We start from the raw sequence: 27,152 nt of genomic DNA on the forward strand, positions 1-27,152 counted from the left end.
AATTAAAAGTTAAAAGCAATTTACTACATATATGTAAAAGAAGGCAAAATCTCAGACGCTTTAAGTTATTATCGAAATCAAAAACATTCGAAGAATTGACAACATTCAGAATAATGTAAACTCTTAGAAATTCATAGTTGCATTTAAAATGAATAAAATTCAAGCAAATTTTCATGTTCAATAGAAAGTGGAAAGCTAAAGCGCAGTTGGCTGCCTAGCAGGTTTTTAGGACAAATTCAGTGTTGACTGTAGTTTTATTGTATTTCCGGAAAATTCAGGCAATTTGTGTTTAGTTGGACGACTGTCCACTGGACAGTCGTACAACTAACGAATTTGATTCGCTAGTTGGACCGAAAATGCATCTGGTCAAATCTCTAATTATTGTCAGTTTGATTGGCAAAATGAATTTGACATGAGATTTTGACATTCAGATCCAACTATCGGAGCTCCAAATAAAAAGTTGTCCAGTCAAAAATTGACCAACCAGTGAATCACGACTGTAGTCCATATCTTGCAATGGTAATTCGGGAAACTGCATACCACAAAATTACCAATTTTGTATCCTATTATTTCGATTACATGTTAATCAAATAGACCTGAGAAATTAGGTTTAATGTCTATTATGCCAAATGGCTTTATGCCAAATGGCTTTATGCCAAATGGCCACTATGTCAAATGGGCATTATGCGAAATGGTCCTTATGCCAAATGGCAATCTATCTTCAATTTTGTTTTAATCGATTATGCTAAATGACCTTTATGCCAAATGGCTTTATGCCAAATGACCACTTGAATCGCGCTATGGTTATGCCAAGTGGCTTTATGCCAAATGACTTTATGCCAAAAGACGTTATGCTAAATGACTTTATGCCAAATGGGCTTCCCCCATGTACACAAGATGCGCATTAGTTGCCCACCCTAGGGAAAGGCGCAAGTTCAATATTTCGATTTTCAACTGCAACCAGAATATTCACCCTTATTCTTGTTTACGACGAATGCGATATTCGTTCGAAAGCGATTCGAACGAATAGTAAGCCCATTTGATTTTGCTGTCGTAAACGGGAATACAAACCACTTTCGAACGAATCTCGTATTCGTCGTAAACAAGAATAAGGGTGATTGTTCTTCTGTTTGGGATCCGCACTGCCAGAAACGGGTTGGCAGGACTGAGGCTGTGTGCATTAGAGTAACAAGAAAAGGAATGATCCCCATTGAGCCACTCCTGAGTCGGTTTATGGTCCTAGCAGGAGCGTCTGCTTAAAATTTGAGCCAAATCGGAGAAGTGTTGGCTCAAATTTTGTGTTCGAAGCATGAGATTTTTCGATATTTTTTTATTTCGATTATAGAGGCTTTAACCTTATAATCATTCGCCTCTTCGGGATAGAAAATCTCTGAAAAAAATTCTAACTCTACGTGCGGGGTTGAGAATCGAACGCAGGTGAGATGCGTACAAGGCAATCGATTTACCATCTACGCTATGCCTTTCGATAATTTCTATGGAGAACTATAACTTTACCCAAGACCGCAAATCAACCCAACTTCCTTGGAAGAAGTTCTTCCACTATTAAAGCAGTGATGTCTGAGTCAACTTTTCAGCACATGGTGGTAAATCAGTAGTCGATTCCCATAAACTTTATTTTTTGCAAATTAATGCATGGGTTTAGCTGGATAGTGTATTTAAAAGAGTTAAAATAATCTTACAACTAGCAAATTTTAGTTCTACATTTCAACATTAGCTTCTCAACGGAAAGAGAAAGAAATTAGGTGTCTTCTACAAAGATGTAGAACAAGCCCTTTCCAGTAATTCTTGTGAACATGTTCTTATTCAATGTCTCTTCCTCTGAAAGTTAGTGTTGACGCCCTCTATGTGGTGAAATATGGAACTAAAATTGTGTAGCAAAATGACACACATGCAGCAATATAGTTACATACTGTTCAGTTAAACCCAATTACTACTTCGCAAAAACATAAAGTTCCTGAAAAATTGACTACTGATTCATCACCATGTGTGCTGTTAGTGTCGTAACCAGAGCTTTTGCGTCTGCTCTGAACTATTTCCTTCCAAAAACCGAAGCTTGATTGTCTGCCCCAACAACCAAGGCCTACTAACCTAAGACCGTTCATTCCATTTGATTTTATTGCATCAAAACAAAAACAGGATAAAGGTTGAGGAGATTTGTATAAATTTTATTAGGCACACTGTAACGAATATCGATTACAATTGTTCGTTAAGTCAAAATTTCAATATTTGACTCAAATTTAGAGTAGAAACTCCCAATGGAACTTGGAATCAACTCAGGAACGGGTCGATTAAGTTTTCAAAAGATCGCATTTTTCTGGTCAGTCTAGTGTGCATGCTTTTATATTGTTATATTCTTAAATTCACATTGTGACTTTCCAGTTAGGTCGTGCGTCAAATTACGCGAACATTTAATTTGCATCAGTGTGAGTGTGAGAACATTTTGTCAGCTTATTTTTGCTTCGTTCAGTCTCGAGTGTTTTATGTCTAGAAACAACTCTACAAAATGCTAGATTATCTCGAGATAGACGATATACGCTTTGCTCTTCGACATCGACCATGGCGAAGCACGTTCCAACCAACGAATATTGATAGTTGGTACACCTAGACACTTTCAGTTTGAGCCTCTTTCGACTCGGATTTTCTGTCGGTAAGAGTGGCTTTCTGTTCCCTTTATTAAATAATATAGAAAAGGTTCTTTTTCTTGTTGAAGATCATTTTATGCTGAGATATTACAATAAATTTTATAACATGAATTGAGTTTTCGCGCAAGCTAATCAAAACTGATCATCCATCATGAATGGCTCCAACATATGCTCCTCTTTCGGCTGCGTTAATCCACCGGCTGGCGAAAGATTTCCACTGCAAGCGCTGGCGTTGGATATAACTGCTGATGATGTAAACCCAGAAGAAGTTGACTTTCCCATTGCCGACGGAAGTGCAGTAGTGATACTTGAAATAGTCGTGGTCGGTTGAGCGGAGGACTGTCAGGAACTGGCTCCTACTTTTTTGTTCGGTTTGATGGCAATGACATACCGCTGAGCAACATATAATGGTGGCGAGTAACCGTCCGCGTACGTAGGATCCTCAAAAAGTACTTCATATTCTTCATTGGCTGTCTGCGGAAGTTGATTAATAACTGCTTTATAAAAGCAGGTAGTTTGTGGATATAGTGCCATTACGGTTGTCCCTTTAGGGAAAAGTGCCTGTCCATCTGTTTCCGGATTAGCTCTCATAAGAGGAAGCGGAACAATACGGCGCTTACTCAAAATGTGTCGGTCCTTTTGCTCTTCATCAATATCATCCACTTCGTACTTATTGGCAGACGAGATGTATTGTACTACTTCGGCAAGTATCCAATTTTCTTCATCTTCGAGACCCTTAACATGAGCGGCAACCATGTCACCCGGTTTTGCAACGTAAGTACTATCAGCCGGAACACTACCACAAAGCGGTGGGATTTTTTCTCCGGGTTTACTAACAAAGAGTGGTAGCGTTTGAGCCGAAATCTGTAGCATTTTCATAAGCGCACCTCTTCGGATTGTTTCTTTATTTCCCGCATTTCTCGCCTGAATTCTGCGTTCGTTGCGAATGTTTCTTATGTCTTGAATCTTTGACAGCGCTTGACGGATCAAATTCTCTTCCTGAATAGCATCCTGAAGTCCAATCTTGTACAGGGTCTTTAGCTTATGATTCAAGGCGGAGGATTTCTCATCACTTGACACTTTTGCGAGTCTTATTGTATTTACGATGTTGGGTTCGTTTCTCTTCCGCTCATTCTCTATTTCAACAATAACCGATTTAAGCGAACGGAGTCGTTCCTACCCAAATGAAATGTTAGGTATACTAAAAATTAAGAAATTCGCTTTCGTTTTCATGGCTTACCTGTACTTGAAGCATCGCTTGTTCAGCGGTTAGCGGCATATTTATTGGATACCAACTTTTTTCAAAATAACTTCCTAATCAATTCGAACGCCCACACAAAATGCAACTGTTTTATTATTTAAAATATTTAATATTTAATAACAATTTATGGAAAGCACTGAATTAATCGAAAGCTTTACGGAATCAATAAGGTGGATTCTGCATTGCCACAGCTGTCTTCTGAATCTGAAATGTCATAGATATGCCCAGGTGGTAAAAATTGTACATTTCGACGAGAACATTTCAAATGGGCCCATAAACAAAACGTAAACAATTCCGGTTATTTCTTAAAATGGGCCCATATTATTGGCTCGAATCAGAACTCGTCGAAATGTCAATTAGGCTCTTTACGGAGACAGTTAACCTCATTTTTCTTTACAGTTCATGTAACGACGAGGTCAATTCCCAACACTTTGCTTACCGGAGCTAGGCCGTGCTGTTGAACAATACACTTATTTAAACACTTTATACCTTTCCTAATGTCGTTTCCTTGGGCTGGTGCTGCTTCCGAGTTGGGCTTTTCTTTCCAGGTGAGTTACGTCTGGAGTTTAGAACTTTGAAACTTGATTTATTCGAAAAATATTTACAAAATTTATCTTAAAGCTACATGTTGCCCGCGCGATTCATATATCGCTAAGGGAAAATTTGTCCCTTTTAGTCCTTAAGTTTTTCCCTATTCTCCTGTTATACAGTGTAGATTTCCTACACTCAAAAAAAAGTAAACGTTATGCCTATGGATTTTACACATAGATTTTTGCAATTAACGGAGGCATATATGCACTATTTGCTGACACATAAACTTAATGTGTGTATTAACAAGAAATATTAATCTTACATTCACATATCATAACTATTAGGCACATAAAACCCCAATCTATAAAAATATGCACATATAACTTATGTGTGTGCATACATAGTTTATACAGTTGACACATAGAAGGTTTGTGTGCGCGTGATAACAATAGCATTTCTTCTTCATATGAATTTTAAGACTATCAGCACCGGACGTGGGTATAAGCAATTTACTAACCGTCATCATAACACGACACCGCACCGGCGGTTGGTAAACAGGTTGGGAAATGGAAACTTATCGTTTCGGTTTACAGCGAGTGTCTATATTTGGTAACTTCTTCCAACCGACGCCAACGTTGCTATTCGCAGAAAGGAGGCAAAACAAAGGAAAATGTAAAAAATAGGATCTCGCGATAAATGTTATGCGTGAATTTTGATTCGACTCGTGAAAGATTTTTATTTTAAATAAAATTATGGATTGAGCTCAATAAATAAAACTATCGGTTGTGAGACAATAAATTATTTGATTAAATTCAATAACATTTTTTTAAAGTTTACAGAAATTAAAACAATTATTGAAATTAAAAGTTTATTGTAACTTTAATGAAAATATACTTTCAAACCTCGATTCACACCAACTATTTTGTCGTTTGATACAATGAACAGTATTTGTTTGTATTCAATTACCCACAGTTTTGATTATGCTGTATGTTTTCTGCGTGGAAGTAAAAATTAGTGCATCTAAGCAGCTTGGATTGAACTGGAAGATGTAGCATTATGTCAAGCTGGGTATGATGTGTCCCAGGATCCGATTGATGGGATGCTAGCAAGAAGCGGAATTTCATTGGCTTTGAAGCTTGTAAAAGCCCGAAAATTTTTATATGTGGAGGCCAATACGAAAGCTAATGATAGTGTCCAACGAAAATCGAAAATCGCTGCGAACAAATGGTGATGATTCTGGGGACTGTGGAAACTAAGATTTGAGAAGAAAGAAAATGCGTGTATTTTTCTCGCGCAAAGTTTTTAATTCAGGACCAGTAGTAAAAAGAAGATCACAACGATAATGGTTTATCACACACTCTGCAGCGCTTAGTTCAAAAACGCTGGATTTAATTGGTAATAGGTACGCATGGCAGGACACAGATAACACATGTTACATCATCACCCTCTCATTTCATCCGGTGGTTCATCATATTTTCGAGGGCTAATATTGTGTTGTGGTGTACAGTCGTGATTCGCTGGTTGGACACTTTTTAACTGGACCGCTTTTTAGTTGGACCTCCGCTAGTTGGACCATTGTCCAACTAAAAAGCATCTGAACGTCAAAATCTCGTGCCAAATTTACTTTGACAATCAATCTGACAATATTTAGAGATAAGAACAGATGCATTTACACTGCCAACATCTTCTTTGGAGAGTTTTTGACATTTGTCAGTCGGTCCAACTAGCGAATCAAATTCGTTAGTTGGACAAGGCTGTGGCCCAACCAGCGAATCACGACTGTATACTACCCAAAATCCCTTATTTCTCCCGTTTTCTGTGGGATTTCCTATCTTCATGGGACTCACTTGCGATCATAGGCAGTATAGTGAAATGCATGAACGTGAATGCACTTGGAATTCAATTCACTTAGTCTGTAAATAAGGAGAGGGCGGGAGTAGACGGGGTTGGGTGGTTGTACCAAATACAAATATATAATTTGTATTTGGTTGTACATAACTTATAAATATGATATTTTTAATACATTTTAACATTTCTAATATTGTTCTTAGAAACAGTAACACGAAATGTTAATTAACTTTATAATTTATTGTTGGACAATGAAATTGCTTGTTTCAAGACATTTATTATAAATTTACTAGAGGTATTCCGCGTCGAACAATGTGGAAATGTCCTATAATTCTAGAATAGCCACTTTTGTTAATTCATTGCAATAGTTTTTGACTTACTCCGACAATTTTATGCAAACTGTGGATACATGGATGTGGATTTGATGACCAATTTGGTAAGCAGCGAAATTTGGCACTACCCCGCAGGACCGTTGTTTGAAAGCAAGATTCCGTGTTATGTCATTTGCCATACTGATAAATTGGAATCAAATTTATATTTTTTGAGCAATAACTCATTATTTGATTCCAACTTTGGAATTACCGTATCGACGACAAAATGTTGAATTCAGTTAATATATATATATATATATATATATATATATATATATATATATATATATATATATATATATATATATATATATATATATATATATATATATATATATATATATATATATATATATATATATATATATATATATATATATATATATATATATATATATATATATATATATATGTATATATATATATATATATATATATATATATATATATATATATATATATATATATATATATATATATATATATATATATATATATATATATATATATATATATATATCTGTATTAACTTGCCACAAATTCGTGTGTACCAATTTGCTCCAGGGTACGCACTTAATGTTTATTTCTTGAAGTAGATGTAGTTGTAGTTAGTATTTCAGCTCCAGCGATACAACCGATTGTAATTAAAATTAGTTGTTTTATTGGCGCAGGAATACTACACAGTTAAGCTTTTTCGGGAAATCGGCCGGAATACGAATTACGAATACGAATTAAGAACCAACCAGAATTTTCAATTGAACTTTACTTTACCCAGCGGTGCACGCAACGTTCATATATCGATTACTGGAAGCCTATTGGCCGATAGTAGCACCGGCTAGTGGCTACTTGTTGCCAAAGGCCTTGTTTATGTTATAAAGGCTCGCACAGAGTGAACCCAAATCTACCTATCGAACAGTCAGATGGCTACCTATCATGGCGAAATATTTCAATCGTCGAAACAAGACACTGTATTCAGTTTATTATGCTTTTTTGTAACAATATAAAATAAATTACATGGAATAGTATTAAGAATAAAGTGTTATAAGCCACGAAACAGTGGGTTTTCAATTCACTCCATATTAATTTATTGTGTAACTCGGTTGAAGTCACTCAAAATTACAGCAAAAATTATGGGTGCCAGAAACAAAGAAGATGGCATCATTTTAGGCAGCGTTGCGCATTCCTCTGTACGGGACTCTATAATACCACAGACACTAATTGTTGTTTGCTTAAAAATGATAATTATATGTTTTACACATACAATCTGAATTGGATGTTATTTATTAATAGCAAAAGTAAAATTACTTTTGGTATGGGTCAAAATCCACATTGAGGGGAAATTCCGGAGAAACTATTGTTGGTTCAGCGCAATTCACAGCAGTCACGAAAGAGTTGACGATACTCCTTTTGTTCACGAGCACTAGATGTGTTTGGTGAATATTGGTTTGGAACTTCCTCTCAACGTGAATTTTGATAATTGTCTTTTAAGCACAAATCTCCGATCAACATGGGGAACGTGCTATTTGAACCAGTCGCTACTGATTCCTGATTCTAGTTCTAGGTTAGTTAGATGAGATATGATTACTATAACAACGTGCTCCGTGTATCAACCTAGGAAAACAACGCATTTTACGCAAGTTAATATTATTATTGAAGCCACACATAAAATACTCTCACTTAATTATTTTTGTTTTACTGGCAGTTGTACAGTAATGTTTTCATTTCGAATGGTTACAGTCCAGCGTACCAAGTATTGATGAATAAGCCCACTATTCTGCGATTCAAAATTGCCTTTGAATATACTTAAAACCCAGATATGTTTACCCGGCTATGCTGTCTACAATATGATCACAGCTGATGGACATTTGGGCTACAAAATGTATGTAAAAATCAGTGTAAACGTCTATTACCTGGGGTATGGCAGTATTCTCACATACATTAACGCGCAATTTTTCTCCCATCCGAATATATTTGACTGCAGCGACTCTTCAAAGGCTTCGAAATACATAAAAACGAAAGCGCATTCGAAACTGATCGTTCGTATAAACATTTCCAGTTTGAATAATTTTACAATCATTGCAATAAAATATTTTTAGAAAAGAGAACGATGTTTGTTACTGAAATGGTTTTATTGAATTCAATAAATAAATGTATTTTCTTTCTAGCAATATTTTTTTCACTGAATAAAGTCCATATCATTAAAAAAAACGATTATTATATTGCATGATTGCAAAAAAGTGTAAAGTAACTATAATAACAACTACCGGTGTAAAAACAGATTATTATTTTGGCAACCTATTTACCAACGACCGGTGCGAAAACGGGTGTCTAAATAAAATATTATCGTTTAGCGTAATCAAAATACACACGCATTTGCTTACGCACCGGTGCTGATAGTCTAAGTGGTTTGAAGCAAATAGAATTAACGTTTGGATTTTTTTCAGTGTATGGCTTTAGAAGGGCGCAATTCCTATTTGTTTACTTATATATTTGGCCCTGGTACCGCTTGCTAAGATTTTATTACTATCCTAACTGCAGAGCAAGTGATGAGGAAAACCCAAAACTAGCTAATGGGACTGCGTATGGCACACTTATGTATATTTGGCGCGGGAGGTCGGTAAATGGAGTGATCCCTTTTCTGTGTTCTTTTTATTCCATTTTCGGGATTTTAAGATCAACATCAACCTTCCCTACGCGATGCCGCGATGCATTTCTTACACGAGGCTGACAATGAATAACAAACTTGTTTGTGCGGCAACAGTTCACTTGTACTGGACATTTTTTTTGGACGACTAGATTCGCTCGAAGCAAATCGTAAAGATTTTTTCTAAGTCCATGTAAACAGTACAACACTCAGTTCATTTGAGACGTCACCGTAAAACATTCAATTGACGATAGGTTCATTCGGAGTGTTCATTTGTGTTTACATTTTGCTAGCGTTGCCAATTTTATTTTGATTCCACCACCGACGTCGACTAGGGATAGCCCCTATGTTTGAGTAAGCCGGGCAAACGAGTGGATTACAGGTTCACTCGCTTCCGACGGCGGTCACCGTCATTCCTAGGCCTCGGTTATGGTATCCCTTAAACAGAGGTTCCTGAAGGGTATCGGATGGTTACCGGAACTCAGTAAAATTCAACCGAATATGGGCCGGAATTCTAGCTGGTTCTAATTCGTATTCCGGCTCCAGTGATACAACCGATTCTAACTAGAATCTGTTGTGTCACTGGAGCCGGAATACGAATTAGAAACAGCCAGCATTCCGGTTGAGCTTAACTGGAAAGTTTCCTAAAATTTAATCTGGGAAATTTTCTGGCAACGCTCCAGCATCCCGTTGAACTCTACACGTCACCGAAAAACTACCTAAAATTCAGTACTTTTGACTCAATCTCGTGGTATCGTGCAAGAAGGTAAAATTAGGTAAACCGTGTTGAAGGTAGTTTCCATTTAACTACGGCAAAAATAACTCAACCTTAGGTTTAATTTACTTAAATTTAACTTGAATTTACCTAATTATGAGTATACCCCAAACAACTTAAAACTACCTTACTGGACGGAAGACCTCGACTGAGTCGAATCTCTCGTTTTGTTTTTGACAACACTAATAAGTGCGAAAGCGACGCACAGCGCAACCATAAAATAACCTACAGAATAAGTTATTTTAACTTAAATTTAGATACTTTTGAGCTGTGCGTCGCTTTCGCACTATTTCGGTGGCGTGTACAACATCCAACCTGTAAGAATACACGCACTTAAAATCCACCTACCAGTATGTAATTTTTATTTGCTGTCCTTATTTCACTGCCAGAAAACAAGGGAGAGGGAATGATTTTTTTACTCAAAATTCTAGTTAGAATCGATTGTGTCCAGAGGGTGTCACTCCTATCATCAGTTATTGTTGTGTCACTGGAGCCGGAATACGAACCATAACCAGCCAGAATTCCAGTTACTTTCCGGCTGAACTTTGCTGGGTTTACGTTATTAACACATGGCGATTTCGCTTGAACCTGAAACTGAGTCAGGTTCTAACCCCAACCGCTGTCAGTTCATACATTTTGACAGCAGTTGGGGTTAGGAACTGACTCAGTTTCGCCTCAAACAAAAACCACAACAGATTTTTAAATACACGGTTAAATAAAACAACCTGCAGAATAAGTTCTTTTAACTTACTTTTGAGTTGTGCGTCGCTTTCGCACTTATTAGTGTTGTCAAAAACAAAACGAGAGATTCGACTCAGTCGAGGTCTTCCGTGGAGGATGTACTTTGAGTTGTTTGGGGTATACTCAAAATTAGGTAAATTCAACTTAAATTTGAGTATAAAAAACCTATCAATGAGTTCTCGACAAACATATGATTACGGCCTAAAAGCCAACTGTCACAATCAACTTTGAATGGAAATTCCGGACAAACCGTTACACGCCAATCACAGATGTTGGTAGTAAACGAAAGAGAAAAGTTTTCTCTTTCATAAACTGTTGTGAACTGTGTTCGACTAGTAACGGTTTGTCTGGAATTTCCATTAAAAGTGGATTTTGACAGTTGGCTTTTAGGCCGTAATCATATGGTTGTCGAGAGTTGTAATTTTTACCGTGGTTAAATGGAAACTACCTTCAACGCGGTTTACCTAATTTTAAGTTCCCCCACGCCCTGTTAAGCTCAGCCGGAAATGAACCGGAATTCTGGCTGGTTCCAGTTCGTATTCCGGCTCCAGTGACACAACCGATTCTAGTTAGAATCGGTTGTGTCACTGGAGCCCGTGTACGAACTGGAACCAGCCAGAATTCCAGTTCAATTCCGGCTGAGCTTAACTGGGCGATACCACGAGATTGAGTCAAAGGAACTCAATTTTAGGTAGTTTTTCGTTTCCGTGTATAATGCGCACACAGATTTCAAAACAATGTTAGCTGGCATCCCTGTCGGCGACACCATCAGCAGCAACATCATGAACGCAAACGCAAATATTTAGTGGCACCGCTTGAATTAATTCTGATAGTTTAAATTACATTAATTATCATCTTTGTTCTTAAATAATTATGCAGTGAAACGTTATGCTAAAAACTAGAGGAATATTACTTAAAATATTGCGTGTGATGCATTCTGAAAAGTGGTTGAATTGAAACGAAAAAGCTTTATTCTTGAAAAAGCTGCCAAGAAGAAGAGATAACTTGTGTGACGTTTTCCCGCGGTACTAGAGGAGAACATCCCCTGTAGCATATTGCAATGATAAACTACGCTCATTGAAAATAACTTACGACTTTTAATTTCACGTATAATAATACCTTTAGTGAAAGTGTAGAGGGTAACAACCAATCTCGCTTTTAGGATTTTAATTCAAAGATGATCACAAAAAGTAATGATTTGAATCGGAGTAATAATGAGTCCATCGAAGAAATTGCAGCGGTAGGTATTTTGTACAACAATCGATTTAAGTATATTACGTTTGTGTGTTGGTTGTAGGTGAATAAAACCAGTGAACAATCAGATTCGGGTACCAATTCTTCAGAAACATTTAATAAACAAGCAGCTTCGGTATTGAACACTGATCCTTCCAAAGCTGTAGTATTGGATTCAAACTACATCGAAAGCAAGATTAAAAGTCTTCTCAATCAAGGCGACGATAAATGCCCATTGACTACAGCCAAAGAGAAGAATTTCATTGATTCAGAGGACCAGAAGCAGGTTAGAATTGTTGGTATTCTTTCTGCTGAAGATAGTTGTAACGCAGTAGATCACAAAATCTCGTCAGGTGATTCTGGAGATGACGAACACGAGATTTCCACTCAAGATCTTTCCTTTAACGGAAAGATTGCCAGCCTTAGTGTTCAATTGAAAGCTAGTTCTTCGCAAGCAGGATCAGGGATCGCAGTTGAAGAGATTGTCAGTAACGATAAAGTTTGTAAAGATAAATTAAACGAATCTTTCGAGGTTCTCACAAAAGAAAACAGTTCTCTGATGATATATAACAACGAGAAATCGCCGGACCTTTTTGCCGAAAATGACAACGCTGATAGCAGCGATGATGATGACTCAAAAACGGATACAGATGTTAATCAAGGAGAAGATGCACCATTCAAATTAATGGCATTAAGCAACATTAGTTGTGTCGATCCAATAGACAACATTGAACGGATGGTGCTAAAACGTATGCAATCGTCGCTGTCTGGAATATTGCCTCCTCCGTCTGTTACATATTCACAGATCGATTTTAATCAGATGCTAAACCTGTACAAGGAACACGAAGCGCGTCTGTGTTATCGCAATGATGAAATCATTGCGACATCATCTAATACAGATGACCCGAAGCCACGTTTTGCCTCTTGTCTTAGCAAACCAACCCATACGCCCTCTGAGCTATTTCAAATGGAATGGCCCGAGCTATTGAAAGCAAGAGCACACGGACTTTACTATAATCGATCGGTAGTTACGGAAAAAATCGAATTACTTGGGTTGAAGTTCGTTGATCGTTACATCGGTGCCGAGACTAGTTCAACTTTCAACGTGTCTCGTTCACCTTCCGCAGCTAAAAAACGCAACTTACGGCTGAAGTGAGTGTACAAATGTTGAACATGTCAAATGTATAAGGAACGTTTTTATTTTTTAGAATGCTTAATCAGTCTCCGGGAAGCCGCCTTAGTCATTTGGCCCGCCGTCGTGCAGTGTTCTCCTCGGCCAATCTTCTAAACAGCTCAGGGGGATCTGCTACGGTAGCTTCGCCGTCCACTTCGTCCAGTCAACTGAGCTCAAACCGACTATGCAATCGTCAAATTCTACTCGAGTCTAAGTAAGTTCGCTTTTTTTGTTGAAACATGCAAATTCTATCACTAGCTTTTATCATAGAAAATCTGATAACCGCCGCAAAAACAAAGGACGCACTCCGAAACGTCGAGCTACTGGCCGACGAAGGACTCCTAGTCGCAGAAAAACACCTGGTTCTTCTTCCAAAAAGCGTACTCTTACTTTACCGTTGGCCAAACAACCACAATCAATAGTGAGCAGAGAAACCTCAAAGAGAGTTTTATTTCAAAGTCCGCCGAATGGTCAAAGTACTAAGCAAGAATCTTGCACAACTAGCTCAGTAAGATCCTGTGTAGCTAATCGAGTTCAAAAATCAAAACGAGCTTTATTTTCGCCTCCAAAACGAGCACATCGATTTTCGTCAGTCTCGGGCGGTAGAACGAATTTATTCGCCAAGGAATCGTTAATGGACTCGCAAAGATACGGGTCCGCCAATAACATTGACATGCTGAAGGAGGTAAGCGGTGAGCCAGTGGATGCGAATGAACCGGGAGGAAAGCGGAAACGATCGTTAGATGACGATGACAGCGACAGGTTAAGTAAAAATGCTCGTAAAGATTTGACTATTAACGAGGAAGATTTGACGCCCAGGTCGTTGAAGTTTGCCCGCAGTCAAAGTTTTTGCGTTAGTTCTCAAAATCTGAATACGAAAAGCGTTTCGGAAACTGCGTTTTGCGGCAAGACGCTTTTCAGAGCCTGCTCGGAAGTTACATTTCCGGATTCAGGCAATCGGCCGGTGACTGTGTTGACGGAGAATCACAAAAAGGTTTTATTCGGTAGAGTTATGGTAATTAAAGGTCGTTTGCTAATTTGGTTTTATTGTAGAAACTACTGTGGGCGGTGTCGCAAGCATTGCAAATCAAACAGATAACAGTGAAGCACGAGAGGTTCAAACAGTGTGCTTCCAATCTGGCTCGTGTGGTAAAGCGATTGTTCCTGGAATTCAATGATCAATCGGTGTCGAGCACCAGCGAAAAGTTACTGAGGTATGTACTTGAACAATTCAAGATAATGTGTGACAATTTGGTCAGTTCCCTGGTTCAATTAAACTCAAATTATAGCTTTAAAACAATAGGTAAGTAATGTCACAGACACAAACGGAGTGAAGTAAAATCTATTTTGTATGGGAAAACTGGGGTGGCATTGTGCATCTCGAAACGAAAGGTTTATTGTATGCAAGCTTGTATGAAAAAGTCGATTCGAAATGGTTCCATAATGTCGCCCCTTACTCTTCTAGCATCTGTATCATATCATAAAAATTAGGCATGAAACTCACGTTCCGTGCGCAATCATCCAAGAATCCATGTGAATATGCTAATAACCACACGATTATAACATCGAATCTATGCACGCAAAATTACACACGCTAGCGCAAGTGAAAAACATTAACATACAAACGCTCGAGCCCTTCGCGATCACTTTATTACACAATTAGTGAGCATCCACAACAGACATATATGCACCCCTGGACTCGAACGCTAAAACACACCTTCCACGCATACACCACCACATGACTCATAATTAGACTACATACAATGTCACACGCAATAATTACAGGTATTCGTCTGGCAACCGGGAGAAGTCCATCTCAAACGCAGAACTTATCATTTCAATGATGGCCTTAGATATGCGTTGCCTGTGTTCAAGGCACCATAGCTTCGTCCGTCAGGTCAAGGATGTATGAAACCCGCTAGCCACCACCCTCGGCCCTAGTTGCCCATAAAGGGATAAAAAATAATTTCGCACGGTTTTATTTTAAAATTTAAAACTAATATCTTAATATCTTGGAAACTAAACATCAGAATCAAAAACAAATTAATAGCGTTCGTTCTGGGTGATAGGCCTTTTATTTAAAATTGGTTTGGATAAGATCGTTTTCCAATAGGAAAAAAACTGAAGTTGGTTCCCCCAACGCTCAATGGAACTACAATCAACTACGCAAAAGAAGCGAAACACCTAGGTGTTATCCTAGACAAAAAACTGATTTGGAACTCGCACCTGACATACGCCGTTAATAAAGCAACAACAGCACTGTGGGCGTGCAGTAAACTCAAACTAAACCCTGTCATGACTACAGTTCAAGATAAAATGGAGGCTAAACCGAATTTCGATATCTCATATGAGATCCACATAGTTGATCGTCAGATGGGATGTAGGGGGTCCCATACTACCTCAAGGTGCAATATAATTCTATACGGGTGGTTCTAAAATGGCGGAGCTAACTGGCTCGGGAGTCTAAGGACCACGAATTAAAGAAGCGATATCAATGCGAAAGTGACCTACAGTTTTCCAGGCAGAGGTATATACAAACTTATTACTATCTGCAAGGACTGCCAGTGAAATCGTCCCATCACATCCGTCCTCGGATTTTGATTGACCTAAGACACGCGAACGTATCGTTAGTAGACAATCGAAACAGATTCCAGAAACCGAGCTATGAAAACCGTTGTCAGTTCATACAGTTTGATACTCAGCATCAGTAATGAACTGCCCTCGAGTCCTGTTCATCTCGGGCATACTGTCTGCCAGAGTGGATTGCTATACAATCCCAAGACGCCTGGAATTTCAAGCACGCATTCGAGCTCTACGTAATAATTGTCTCATGCAATTACCTTTGAAGAGAACGAACTATGGCCGTCAGAGCGCTGTCTCCAGACTTCAACATATTTTGAAGTCTGGCGACGCTATTTGACTTCCAATAGGGATCTTTAGGGGTGTGCGGGTTAAGGCATTTTCTGATGCAGATTAGCACCGTGAGTTAATGTCTCAATCCTTTTTCTATTTTTAAATCCAAAACTATTGAAAAAAATATTTTTTAGTTTGTTTCCTTTTAGGACAATAACACATCCAAACCCATGCGACTTGCACGACTCTATAGGTTGCCTCATAAGATCTACCATAGTTTGCAGATGAAATTTGGGATGGCAGGCTGCTAGCGCAAAAGTACCAGATCATGCTGTGCGGGGTGTTGTCCCGGTTAAAAATGAGGCGAACGAGATATTTGCAGATACGTCATTTCGTAGGACCACTGTCAGCTTGCTGGTTGAATTTCATTTGTTTTTTTTTTTAATTTAAAAATCAGAAAAGAATAATTAAGGTTTAAAAATGATATGAGTTTACTCCCTCGGCATGATACTGCACCTTGTGGTCCGGGGGCTTTTCCACCAAAGCAGTATTACAGTGATTATATCACAGAAACTTGGGATACGATTATTTCCTTTTTAGTTAAGCTACATTGTGATCAATTTTAGTACTTAACTTGGCGACCTTTATTATCCACTGCCATGGTCAAATAATATACAATGTGGGTTTAGGGCCCAATTTTCTCTGCAGGTACCCTTCTTTTGTTGCTATATTTTCAATTAGATCCATGATAACACTCACTAACACAAATTGCTTATTCTCTCAAATGCACTAAAAATCTCATTCCAATCGTACAAACGTGGCCTACTCGAGAACACAAACCTGGTCACAAATACGAACGCCCGCGATCTCGCCAATATTTAAACACCCCGATTGATTAGGTGAACGTTGGAACCTAAGAACCTAAGCTCGCGCAATCATGAATCGGTCACGTCCGGAAGTCTCCGCCCTTGATCCTAGCAGCCCAAATTCATGCCTTTAGTTGGATCAATAGAAATAAAAACTAGACAAGACGTCCACGCGCGATCATTGAAAAATACGCGAACATGCGAATTGCCACACGCTTATAAAAATAATGTGTCCACGCGAAGTTACATAAATACTAGCACACGCGACAGAAAAGTCCACATACAAACGCTCGAGTCCTTCGCGATCATCCACGCACGACCACACCCACGATCTCGTTAAAAGCATAACACCCCGGTGACTAAGTGGATGGTTTAGCACTTATAAATTAACAATCCCGATCTCGAGAGTGAACCTCCAAATGCCCGACAGACTAGTCGACGGGGCCTAGTTCAGAGTTTTTGGGCATTCTTCAATGCACGGTCAGTGACCTAAAAAAAGAAACATTCGGCATGTTATTTTTCCTTTTATTACTATATCTTAAGTTAGGTTCATTCTAATACTAACGCAATCAATTGTATATTCTCCCATGTACACTCACAATTTCGCTAACATTCAAACACTCCCCTGCTTAAGGGAACTTTTCAGCACCTATAACTTTACAACAGCGGTCTCAAGAATTAACCCACCACTCGCGTGATCATAGACCGACTACGTTCGGAATTCTCTACTCTCGATCAGCCTGGACTCATGCCTTCAGTTGGACCAATCAAGAATGATGCTCATATTCACCAGACCACACGTCTCTCTACCATACACTAAAAATTAATTATCAGATTCACGGTCCGCGCGCGATCGTTCAAGAACACACGTGAATATGCGAATGGCCACACGAATCTAAAATAGAAATTATACATGCAAAGTTAGAGACACGCTAGCATTCAAATGCTCGAGCCTTTAGCGATCACACTTTTACACAATTAGTAAACACCCACGCTAACCCAGACAGATAAGCACTGTACTGACTTATGGACGGACATACTAAATGACTTAACATTACAAATAAACTACACATTTCACACCAAGGAGCCTGTTTCCAAAGGAGCGGTGGAAACCAATCATTGTTATGCACACGGTTAAATAAAACAACCTGCAGAATAAGTTCTTTTAACTTACTTTTGAGTTGTGCGTCGCTTTCGCACTTATTAGAGTGTTGTCAAAACAGAACGAGAGATTCGACTCAGTCGATGTCTTCCGTGGAGGAAGGTACTTTTGAGTTGTTTGGGGTATACTCAAAATTAGGTAAATTCAACTTAAATTTGAGTATAAAATACCTATCAATGAGTTGTAATTTTTGCCGTGGTTAAATGGAAACTACCTTCAACACGGTTTACCTAATTTTAAGTTCCCTCACGATACCACGAGATTGAGTCAAAGGAACTCAATTTTAGGTAGTTTTTCGTTTCCGTGCACGTTTCTGGGAGTGAGTAAAAAAATCAAAGCAATCCAAGTGGGTTTTGACTCTTTGGTTTTCACTCCTGGTTTTGGCTCCTCCTGTCCACTCCGGTTTGTGATTCTTGTTCTGTCGCCGCTTATAGACCGAATTTAATTTCAAACTTTGTATTAACAAAGTCTTCAAGATTTGTATGTTTAATTTCTCAATTACCCCAGCAGAAGGTACAGGGTGCGGCAGCTGGATGTATCCTTTTACAACATTGAACAACTCCGCCATTTTTAGCCGTTTTCAGAAGTAAACAAGTTTTTTTTAGGATATTTTATGACATTTATTATAAACAAGGTTTATTATTCAACGTCGATTAAATAACCACCCCCATATGATATACGCGTTTCTTTTGCGGGCATTTTGCATGAAATTGGGCTTAATCGCAGCAATTTCAGCTCGTATATTAGCTTTGAATTCGTCAAGGTACTTAAGATTGCTAGAATACGCTTTACTTTTCAAGTAACCCCACAGAAAAGTCTGGCACCGTATTCGGAGAACGAGGAGGCCATTCCAAATCACCATTTTTTGAGACAACGCGTCCTGGGAATTTGCTCTGCAAGAACTTGATTGCGGTGTGCAAGGTGCCCCGTCTTGTTGAAAATATAAGTTTTCAGACCTTTTTTCTGCATTTGTGGACAGACAAAGTGCGCTAAAATCCAACGGTAGCGTGCGTTGTCGATGGTCTCTCCCTCTTTGAAAAAATAAGGACCGATGATTGTTTTGGAGCAGACTCCGGCCAAAACAGTTACTTTCTGGTCGTGCAGTGGTGTTTGATGTATAACGTGTGGGTTTTGTCTCCCCCAAATTCGACAATTTTGTTAATTTACTCCGCCGGAAAGGGTGAAGTTTTCATTACTGAATAGGGTTGCCACCCCTCCGGGTTTGACCCGGGGACTCCGGTTTTCGGAAGCGATCTCCGGGCCTCCGGGTTTTACATCAATTTCTCCGGGTTTGGTAAGAAGAAGCGCAATTTCAATTTTTGTGGAATTATTTTATTCTTTACAAAATATTTTATAAGTCTAAGTTAACTATTACTCTGGTTCAGATTTATTTTGTCCGACTAACTCTTCGTTTCAAGGTGGCGAGGATGAGTTCACCAAATATTGCTGATTTCTTTCACAAAGCAATGAATGAAAAATAAATCAAATTTACTCCAAATTAAGGAAAGTAATTTTTCGCTACATGCTACAATTGAAATGTTGCATCCCACTAAGTCGCTCCAAATGGTGTAACAAAGTTATTTTGCTGCAATTTTACCAAATCACTTCACTGTTAGTGGTGCTGCACCAAGGTATGGCAGATTTGTTCCAATCCAACTGGCTAAAGCAACATCGAGTTCTTCCGGTGTTGTTGCTACTCCTGCAGCGACCCTTAACTGTTGGCTTGAAAGGTGAGTTTTACCCCTTTGTTGCGACCTCTGGTGATGAATAACCGACACCACAAAGCGCTTCCCATGCGATACCGCTGCCTGCCTCCTTTGCTCGCCTTTTCCTGTTAGTTGTGAAGAAGAGCAATGCTCGTTCCACTCCTCCACAGCGAGAGTAGCTGGTGCTTTTATATTCTATACACTTAGTCGGGGAAGTGAAATACTACACCTGATTAAACCGAAAAAATCGTTCTCAAACGTGAACAATTTACAGCTTTACTCTAACGTAGTAATAAAAAGCAATTAAACTGCTCTAACATGCTAGCAATCGCTTTGATCCAAATTTCTCTCTAGTTCCACCCAAAATCCGCCCCCCCCCTCCTTCGCCGGTCTGTGAAAATCTCCGGATCAAAACCTCTCCAGAGGTGGCAACCCTATTACTGAACGATCGTTTTCAATGTAAAGCGCTACGATTTCAGCGCGTTCTTTTGGTGTAATTCGACTTATAGCTAAAATAGCACTAAATGACCTTCGAGGTCTATCGAAAAGAAGCCTTCGCCATGATCTGTTTTGCTTTTGTGCTTGATAAAATAAAAATTGAAAATCTAAATTGAGCTCGGGCTTTTAAACTGTATGCTGCAATTATAATCTAGCAACCTGTTTTCACTCCTTGGCGGTTTTCACTCCTCAGGAGCCAAAAAAACCATGAGTGATGAAATCATGGATTTTAATGATTTGTCAAACTATGGTTTTTTCAACGCATGCTGATTGGAGTGATTTTTGAAACACTGCATTACGCTCAACAAACCTTTCATACCCATCCCCGTCCATCATCCCTTCTTCTCCTACGGAGTGCATGTCGTCCGCATGGATTAGCCCAGCCATTACCCAAACTATCCACCTGACCCGTACCAGGACTGACTTAACTATAACTGTTCCACCTGGTTTCGAAGAAAAAAATATGAGTGTACTCGTTAAGACACCCGCTATCAGTACATATGAAAAACTGACACAATTTTTCCAAATTAAAGATCCCAATTGACGAGGAATTCGATAAAAGCTAAAATATTGTCTAAATATGTATCGCTTTTAAGCAACCACCATTGGGACCAAGGGGTATGTTGGCGCAGATGCAACAAATAAATATACATCGACCTCACTTTCCTGCACATTTTTTCAAGGCTAGGTATTATTCCTTTATGGGAATTTTCTTTTCACAATCTGGTTGGCGGGCAGCTCTTCTCATGCGAAGATCACCGGTTTTCAACTTTAATCACACCACGGACTCCTCCAAAACCTCCCAGGGTTCTTGCGGATCCCTACGATCTGATACGAAAAACATGTTTGAAATTCCAGTTTGCAGTATTTTTTTATGTTTTGTTGATTTACTCCAGGTTTATTGGTTTTCCTTTAATTGCAAAATTGTTCTATCATAAAGTTTTTTTTAAGTTCTTTTTCGGATTCAGGACACGATTTTATATCGAAAATGGAGGTCATATATTGGGTTTTTGATGTCTTTGTAAGCTAGTGTAATCAACCGTATTGATGGGCCAATTTTTGCAAAGCTTTTTTAACTAAGAAACAAATTTTTTAACCAAGTAGATTGATGTTCAAGGAGAGCTCAATCATGCATAATCACGATGTTTTGTGTTAAAGTTATAGAACTACATTTTCTAATGCGTTCTACATGTTTTCAGGTTAGCCAACAAGCACGTGTACGATGTAATTCAAGGTCGCAGTGTTGACGATATTTACCTTAAAGAAAAAACACGCATCATGAACGTGAAGAACACCTCTAAACTACACGGCTACATCGCTCCGCAAGAGTATGAACAACGCCAGCAGTTGGTGAAACGAAGTGCCTCGACATCGCTTCTCATTTCCGAGAATTCAATAGATACGTCGCTCTGTGCTTCCTCCAGTCAACAACTGCTGTTAAGTCAGAGTTCGATATTCTCGCAAAGCTCGGAGTTCCTAAACCAATTGTCACAGTCATCGCTACGCCAAAGTGGGGCATCGAATGCTGCATCGTGTGAGCTAACTACTTCAGACAACACAGCCCTTCGCGAAAACATTGATAGTGAACAACGACACAAATCTGCCCAGAAACAAGTTTCGTTTTCTGGTAAGGATCAAAAAAACCTTAGTCCCTATGCTGACAATAAAGGTGGTGGCGCCCAAGCAAAAGGAACTAAACTGCTCGTCGGTGCTGCAATATCCTCTAGCAGTATACTGAAGGCAAAACGACAGATCTCGTTCGAGTGAGCCCAGCAGAATCTTATTGTTGAACAAAGTTTTTCTAGTGATTTTAATATTTGTTTACGGGAACAGTTACAAGACTGGTCCAAAATAAACACGCAGGGTCTCGTGCTTTCCGATAGTGATTAAAATTTTTAGAAGCGGGTGAGAATGAAGTTGTAAAACCTTTGGTTTGTACATATTGAAAGCTGGATAACTCATCCGATTAAATAAAATAAATATTTATTGAAACAGTAGTCATGTAACTAAAGAAACAAAAAGAAAAAAATGAACAAATGCTTGCTCCATAGGATTATTTTAGTAACTGCTCCAATTTCTCACTACGGTCTGTTCTAACAGGTTTACAAACAGAAAAATAGAGTTTGGGTCAGCTTTGATTTTGACAAAAACTTTCTTTGGGGTATTTGATGTAAGCGTCGTTAGCACACGCTATCGATGAAGGTGTGCCAACTATATGCTTGCTTGAAAAGCAAAAGATTTACCGACAAAAAATACCAGGCGTGGAAGAAATGTCAAAAGGGAGAAGAGACGGCGCCGATGGTTGGGTGGTAAGCGTGACCGCCACCCACCCCAGTTGGTCTGGGTTCAATCCCAATCGAGGTCGTTGAGATTTTTCAGATGTGAGAAAAATCTGAGGTCACGCCTTCCTTCGGAAGGGAAGTAAAGCCGTTGGTCCCCCGGTCCATGAGTTGATGGGTCGATATCCAATCCAGATAGTGGAAGTGTCACCTCTCTGGCGTCGGTGTTTGGCCTCGTAGCGGAAATAGGCCGACGGAAAATAAACAGAATTGGAAAAAAAGGGAGAACGGAGCTTCATGAGTATTGCTTAGCTCGATAGTCGTGCGTTGGTGAAGGCAGCGCGAAAGGTGCGGTGAGTTGCTCTCCGGTATAGAATTGCTGTTGTCCCACCAGGGCTTGAAGAACCGCGGAAACCGACCGCGCAGGGGCTAGAGGCATCGCCGTAAGAAAAGAAGATTGTAGCAGAAAAAGGAAGTGCGAAACCGAAATAGTGAAACTGAGAAGGGCGAAAAATAGTTTGTGGCAAGAAAAGTCAAGCGCGAAACGGAAAATAGGGAAACCGGAAAGTGCAACGCGGAACAGAAGATTGTAGGAGCAAACAACTATGTGCGAGTCGGAAAAGAGTGCGGCACTGAAAAGTAGTTTCTTGCTGGAAAAGGTGCAAAACGGAAAAGGGGGAGACGAGAAAGTGCAACACGGAAAAGAAGATTGTGGCGAGAGAAGAGAACTGCGCAACGCTAAAAGGTGGAACCGATGAAGTATGAAGGGAGGAAAAGGAGAAGGGAGGTGACCTTTCTTGCACGGTCTTGCATTACCTGGTACCCAACATTCGTGATCGTGTAACACGGGCGATCTGAAACGCATCATCTGCAGCATCCCCCTGTCGCGTTTTGTGATCTCGGCAGGTACTGCTGCAGTATGGTTAAGGTGAGTGCACCATTTTGTATTTGAGGGCAACTTCAGCCTAGATTTAGGTGAAGTCTATTTTTTTTATTTTAAACCCACAATAATTCAGGGGAAAGGGATCTAAAAAGTAGCGACCGATCGGGGGATAAGAAAATGAAACAAAACTTAGCTTATATAGCGGCGTGTTCAGCTATTCCACTATTTACTTCACCGATCGAGAGCTCGGAAACGAATGTTGAGTACCGTGCAAGACCCATCTACCGATCAATTAACAGCGATTTCTACTTCCAACGCTCTTTAAAAAACAATGTTAAAGGCATTTCAATTCGATCTTCGTTTTCAACTAGAATATTTAATCAACTATCAATAAAAAAATACGCAAGTTTGGAAAAGAATTGGCAGACAGTGCAAAATAGCCGAAAAGCCCAACATTTCTAGAGTACCATTCACCGATCACTACAAGTAATAGATATCCATTTGCCGAAAATTCTAGGTTTATAATTTTTTATTACCGACAAATTAGGTCCAAACATGTGTTGCAGACTTTGTTCATTCGGTTTGTGTACAATTCACTTAGAAATATTGTTCTTACACAGTTTTATTAACAGCATTCAAATATAATTTTTTGGAAAAATATGAAAAGCCCTCGGCATGATACTGTACCTTGATGCGGTCCGGGGGCTTTTCCACCAAAGCAGTATTACAGTGGTTATATCACATAAACTTGGGATACGATTATTTTCTTTTTAGTTAAGCTACATTGTGATCAATTTTAGTACTTAACTTGGCGACCTTTATTATCCACTGCCATGGTCAAATAATATACAATGTGGGTTTAGGGCCCAATTCTCTCTGCAGGCACCTCATTCCAAACGTACAAACGTGGCCTACGCGATAACACAAACCTGGTCACAAATACGAACGCCCGCGATCTCGCCAATATTCAAACACCCCGATTGATTAGGTGAACGTTGGAACCTAAGAACCTAAGCTCGCGCAATCATGAATCGGTCACGTCCGGAAGTCTCCGCCCTTGATCATAGCAGCCCAAATTCATGCCTTTAGTTGGACCAATAGAAATAAAAACTAGACAAGACGTCCATGTGCGATCGTTGAAGAATACGCGAACATGCGAATGGCCACACGCTTATAAAAATAATGTGTCCACGCGAAGTTACATACTAGCACACACGACAAAAACGTCCACATACAAACGCTCGAGTCCTTCTCGATCATCCACGCACGACTACACCCACGATCTCGCAAAAAGTATAACATCCTGGTGACTAAGTGAATGGTTTAGCACTTATAAATTAACAATCCCGGTCTCGAGAGTGAACCTCCAAATGCCCGTGTTCGCGCGAAACTACATAAAAATCGAATGCAAAGTCACATACACGCGACAAAAAAAATATCAAAATGCTTGAGCCCTTCGCGACCATCCACGCAACCTATACTCGCGCTCTTCCAGACATTATAACATCCCGGTGATAATATGAACGTCTCGGCACTTGTAATCACTCAAACGCAGTCTCAAGCGTGAACCTACAGTCCCCCGCATTCGCACATTCATGAATCGTTCGCGTCCGGAAGTCTCTATCCCCGATTCCAGAAATCTAGGTCCATGCCTTAATTAAATCAATTAGCTCTACAGTTCCAGTAGGACAACTCTCGAAAAAAATCGGCATATTATTAATACTCAATAACAATACTAACTCTTCTCTTTATTTTATTTTTTTATTTATTTTCGGTCTCATGGGTTATTTTCTTGTGATGACCTTTTTGAGCTCATACATCCAAGAAGAGCAACATTGCTGCCAACAATGATTCTTCTCTGCCATCGGACGTCGCCAGGTTTTAGAACAATGCACCCAAAATCCGACGGGTATGTTTTTATTACTTTTAGGTAAGATTCTATTGTCTTTTCGGTAACTGACCACGCAATTGCGCATTGCGGTATTAAACTCATATTCCCGCAAAGGTAGTAAACGGTGGAATGGCGAATTTCGGTTGCTGTTCATGTATGCGCATCACACAATCAAACACTTTTTCAGTATGTGTCAACCTCGGCTCTGTTCGGATGTAGGTTAATTCGGTCGATTTCTATGATAGTATTAGTACCGAGTCAAACCAACCGGAATCCTGGCGGATCTCTGACCAAATTTAGGCTGGAATCTGCCCCAATATTGGCAGAAACCGGCCAGAATTATGGATTTTTTACTGGGTAGGTTGGATAATGGAATAAAAAAGTTTAGGCGGTTTCCGGATCCGGCCTAGCTGCCAGATCCGGACCTCCCGGATCCAGATCAGTGCCCAGATCCGAAGCAGTCCCCGGATCTGGACCAGTACCCGGATCCGGATCAGTACCCGGATCTAGCCCATCCCCTTTTCCCCCTACCAAGTCCGGACCTGAACCAGACCCAGACCTGGTGCTTAGATCCAGACAAGTGTCTGGAACTGGACCCTCGGTTCGGATACGTGGATCCAAACCATAGGTCTTGCTTCCCGTACATGACGGGAAGGACTGTTCATGTTTTGTGCAGTCGCTACCTTGCTGTTAACGTCCGTGATGGAAAAGAAATTTCAATTTAACACCAGCCGAAATACCCCACCACTATTCCGAGTCGTTTTTTTCTGACTGTGCTTTGAAGCTAACCGAGTGTGAGCCGATCTTCAAATACGGAATAGGTCGTGTAGAGAAAATCGAACCTCGTCTTTGTCCACATAGTGTTCACTTCATTTGATGCGCAATACAATGACAAGCGAAGTGCTACACACTTCCAGACAATCCGACGCGATAATATTTATTGAATAGGAATTGATGAAACATGAGTGCGACGCAGGGAAGATTTAAATGTGTTGGTATTGCCGTTTGAGGAACTTTTTGTTGTGACCGTTTTAGCATGAAATGTCTTGCTATTAGAGCATTTTTTTCTTATTACCGTAAAGGTATTAAAGCCGAGTTTTGGGTGTGGATATGTATTCTCATACTCGATGGTATCAGATAAGTAGGAACGATCAACAAACTGCAAGTAGTATATTACACATTTCTTATTTTTAAGTATTAAAATATTATTTACAGGCTCCACACATATCTCAACACATACAAATACACAAATGCTTGACAGGTGACTGGGCCAAGTGCATTCACTCGTAGGATCTATCATTTCGATGATCGCCTCGATTCTACGAAACCAGTGCACAAGTAAGCTGACATAAGCTAGTCTCATCTGGTGAATGCATGTAACCTGGAAACCCCAGACACGACAGGACGAGACGGACAGACTGGACTCGACGGGGCCTAGTTCAGAGTTTTTGAGCATTCTTCAATGCACGGTTATTGACCTAAAAAAAGAAACATTCGGCATGTTATTTTTCCTTTTATTACTGTATCTTGAGTTGGGTTCATACTGATATTCACTAGCACAGTCAATTGCATATTCTCCCATATGCATTCACATCCAAAACGTGCAAACGCCCCTACTTTCGCGATAACACAAACCTGGTCAAAAACGCGAACTTACATTACAATTTCAATCATCCACACACACCTACGCTCGCAATTTCGCCAACACCCCTTTACTTAAGTGAACTTTTCAGCACCTATAACTTTACAACCGCGGTCTCAAGCATTAACCCA

General features: G+C 39.5%; 2 protein-coding genes across 3 annotated transcripts; one reads left to right on the plus strand and one right to left on the minus strand.

The window, feature by feature from the left end:
• Positions 1 to 2,714: 2,714 nt before the first annotated feature.
• LOC131691567 (SAGA-associated factor 29-like) lies at positions 2,715 to 4,109 on the minus strand. The gene is made up of 2 exons (XM_058978085.1): positions 3,904 to 4,109; positions 2,715 to 3,839 (listed from the first exon to the last, which is right to left on the minus strand). Exons 1-2 carry the CDS (start codon positions 3,940 to 3,942, stop codon positions 3,006 to 3,008), a joined length of 873 nt encoding a protein of 290 aa, XP_058834068.1. The 5' UTR covers positions 3,943 to 4,109; the 3' UTR covers positions 2,715 to 3,005.
• A 7,481-nt stretch (positions 4,110 to 11,590) lies between these two features.
• Positions 11,591 to 22,318, plus strand: LOC131691557 (uncharacterized). Of its 2 annotated transcripts, XM_058978070.1 has the most exons (7): positions 11,591 to 11,941; positions 11,997 to 12,074; positions 12,132 to 13,219; positions 13,276 to 13,455; positions 13,512 to 14,235; positions 14,295 to 14,455; positions 21,526 to 22,318. In XM_058978070.1, the coding sequence occupies exons 2-7, from the start codon at positions 12,012 to 12,014 to the stop codon at positions 22,091 to 22,093; spliced, it is 2,784 nt and encodes a 927-aa protein (XP_058834053.1). In that variant the 5' UTR covers positions 11,591 to 11,941; positions 11,997 to 12,011; the 3' UTR covers positions 22,094 to 22,318. The 2 variants fall into 2 exon arrangements, with proteins under 2 accessions (XP_058834053.1, XP_058834051.1); XM_058978068.1 differs by having other exon boundaries at positions 11,591 to 12,074.
• The last annotated feature ends 4,834 nt before the right edge of the window (positions 22,319 to 27,152 follow it).

This window comes from Topomyia yanbarensis, chromosome 3, assembly GCF_030247195.1.
Source record: "Topomyia yanbarensis strain Yona2022 chromosome 3, ASM3024719v1, whole genome shotgun sequence".
NCBI classification, from domain to species: Eukaryota; Metazoa; Arthropoda; class Insecta; order Diptera; family Culicidae; genus Topomyia; species Topomyia yanbarensis.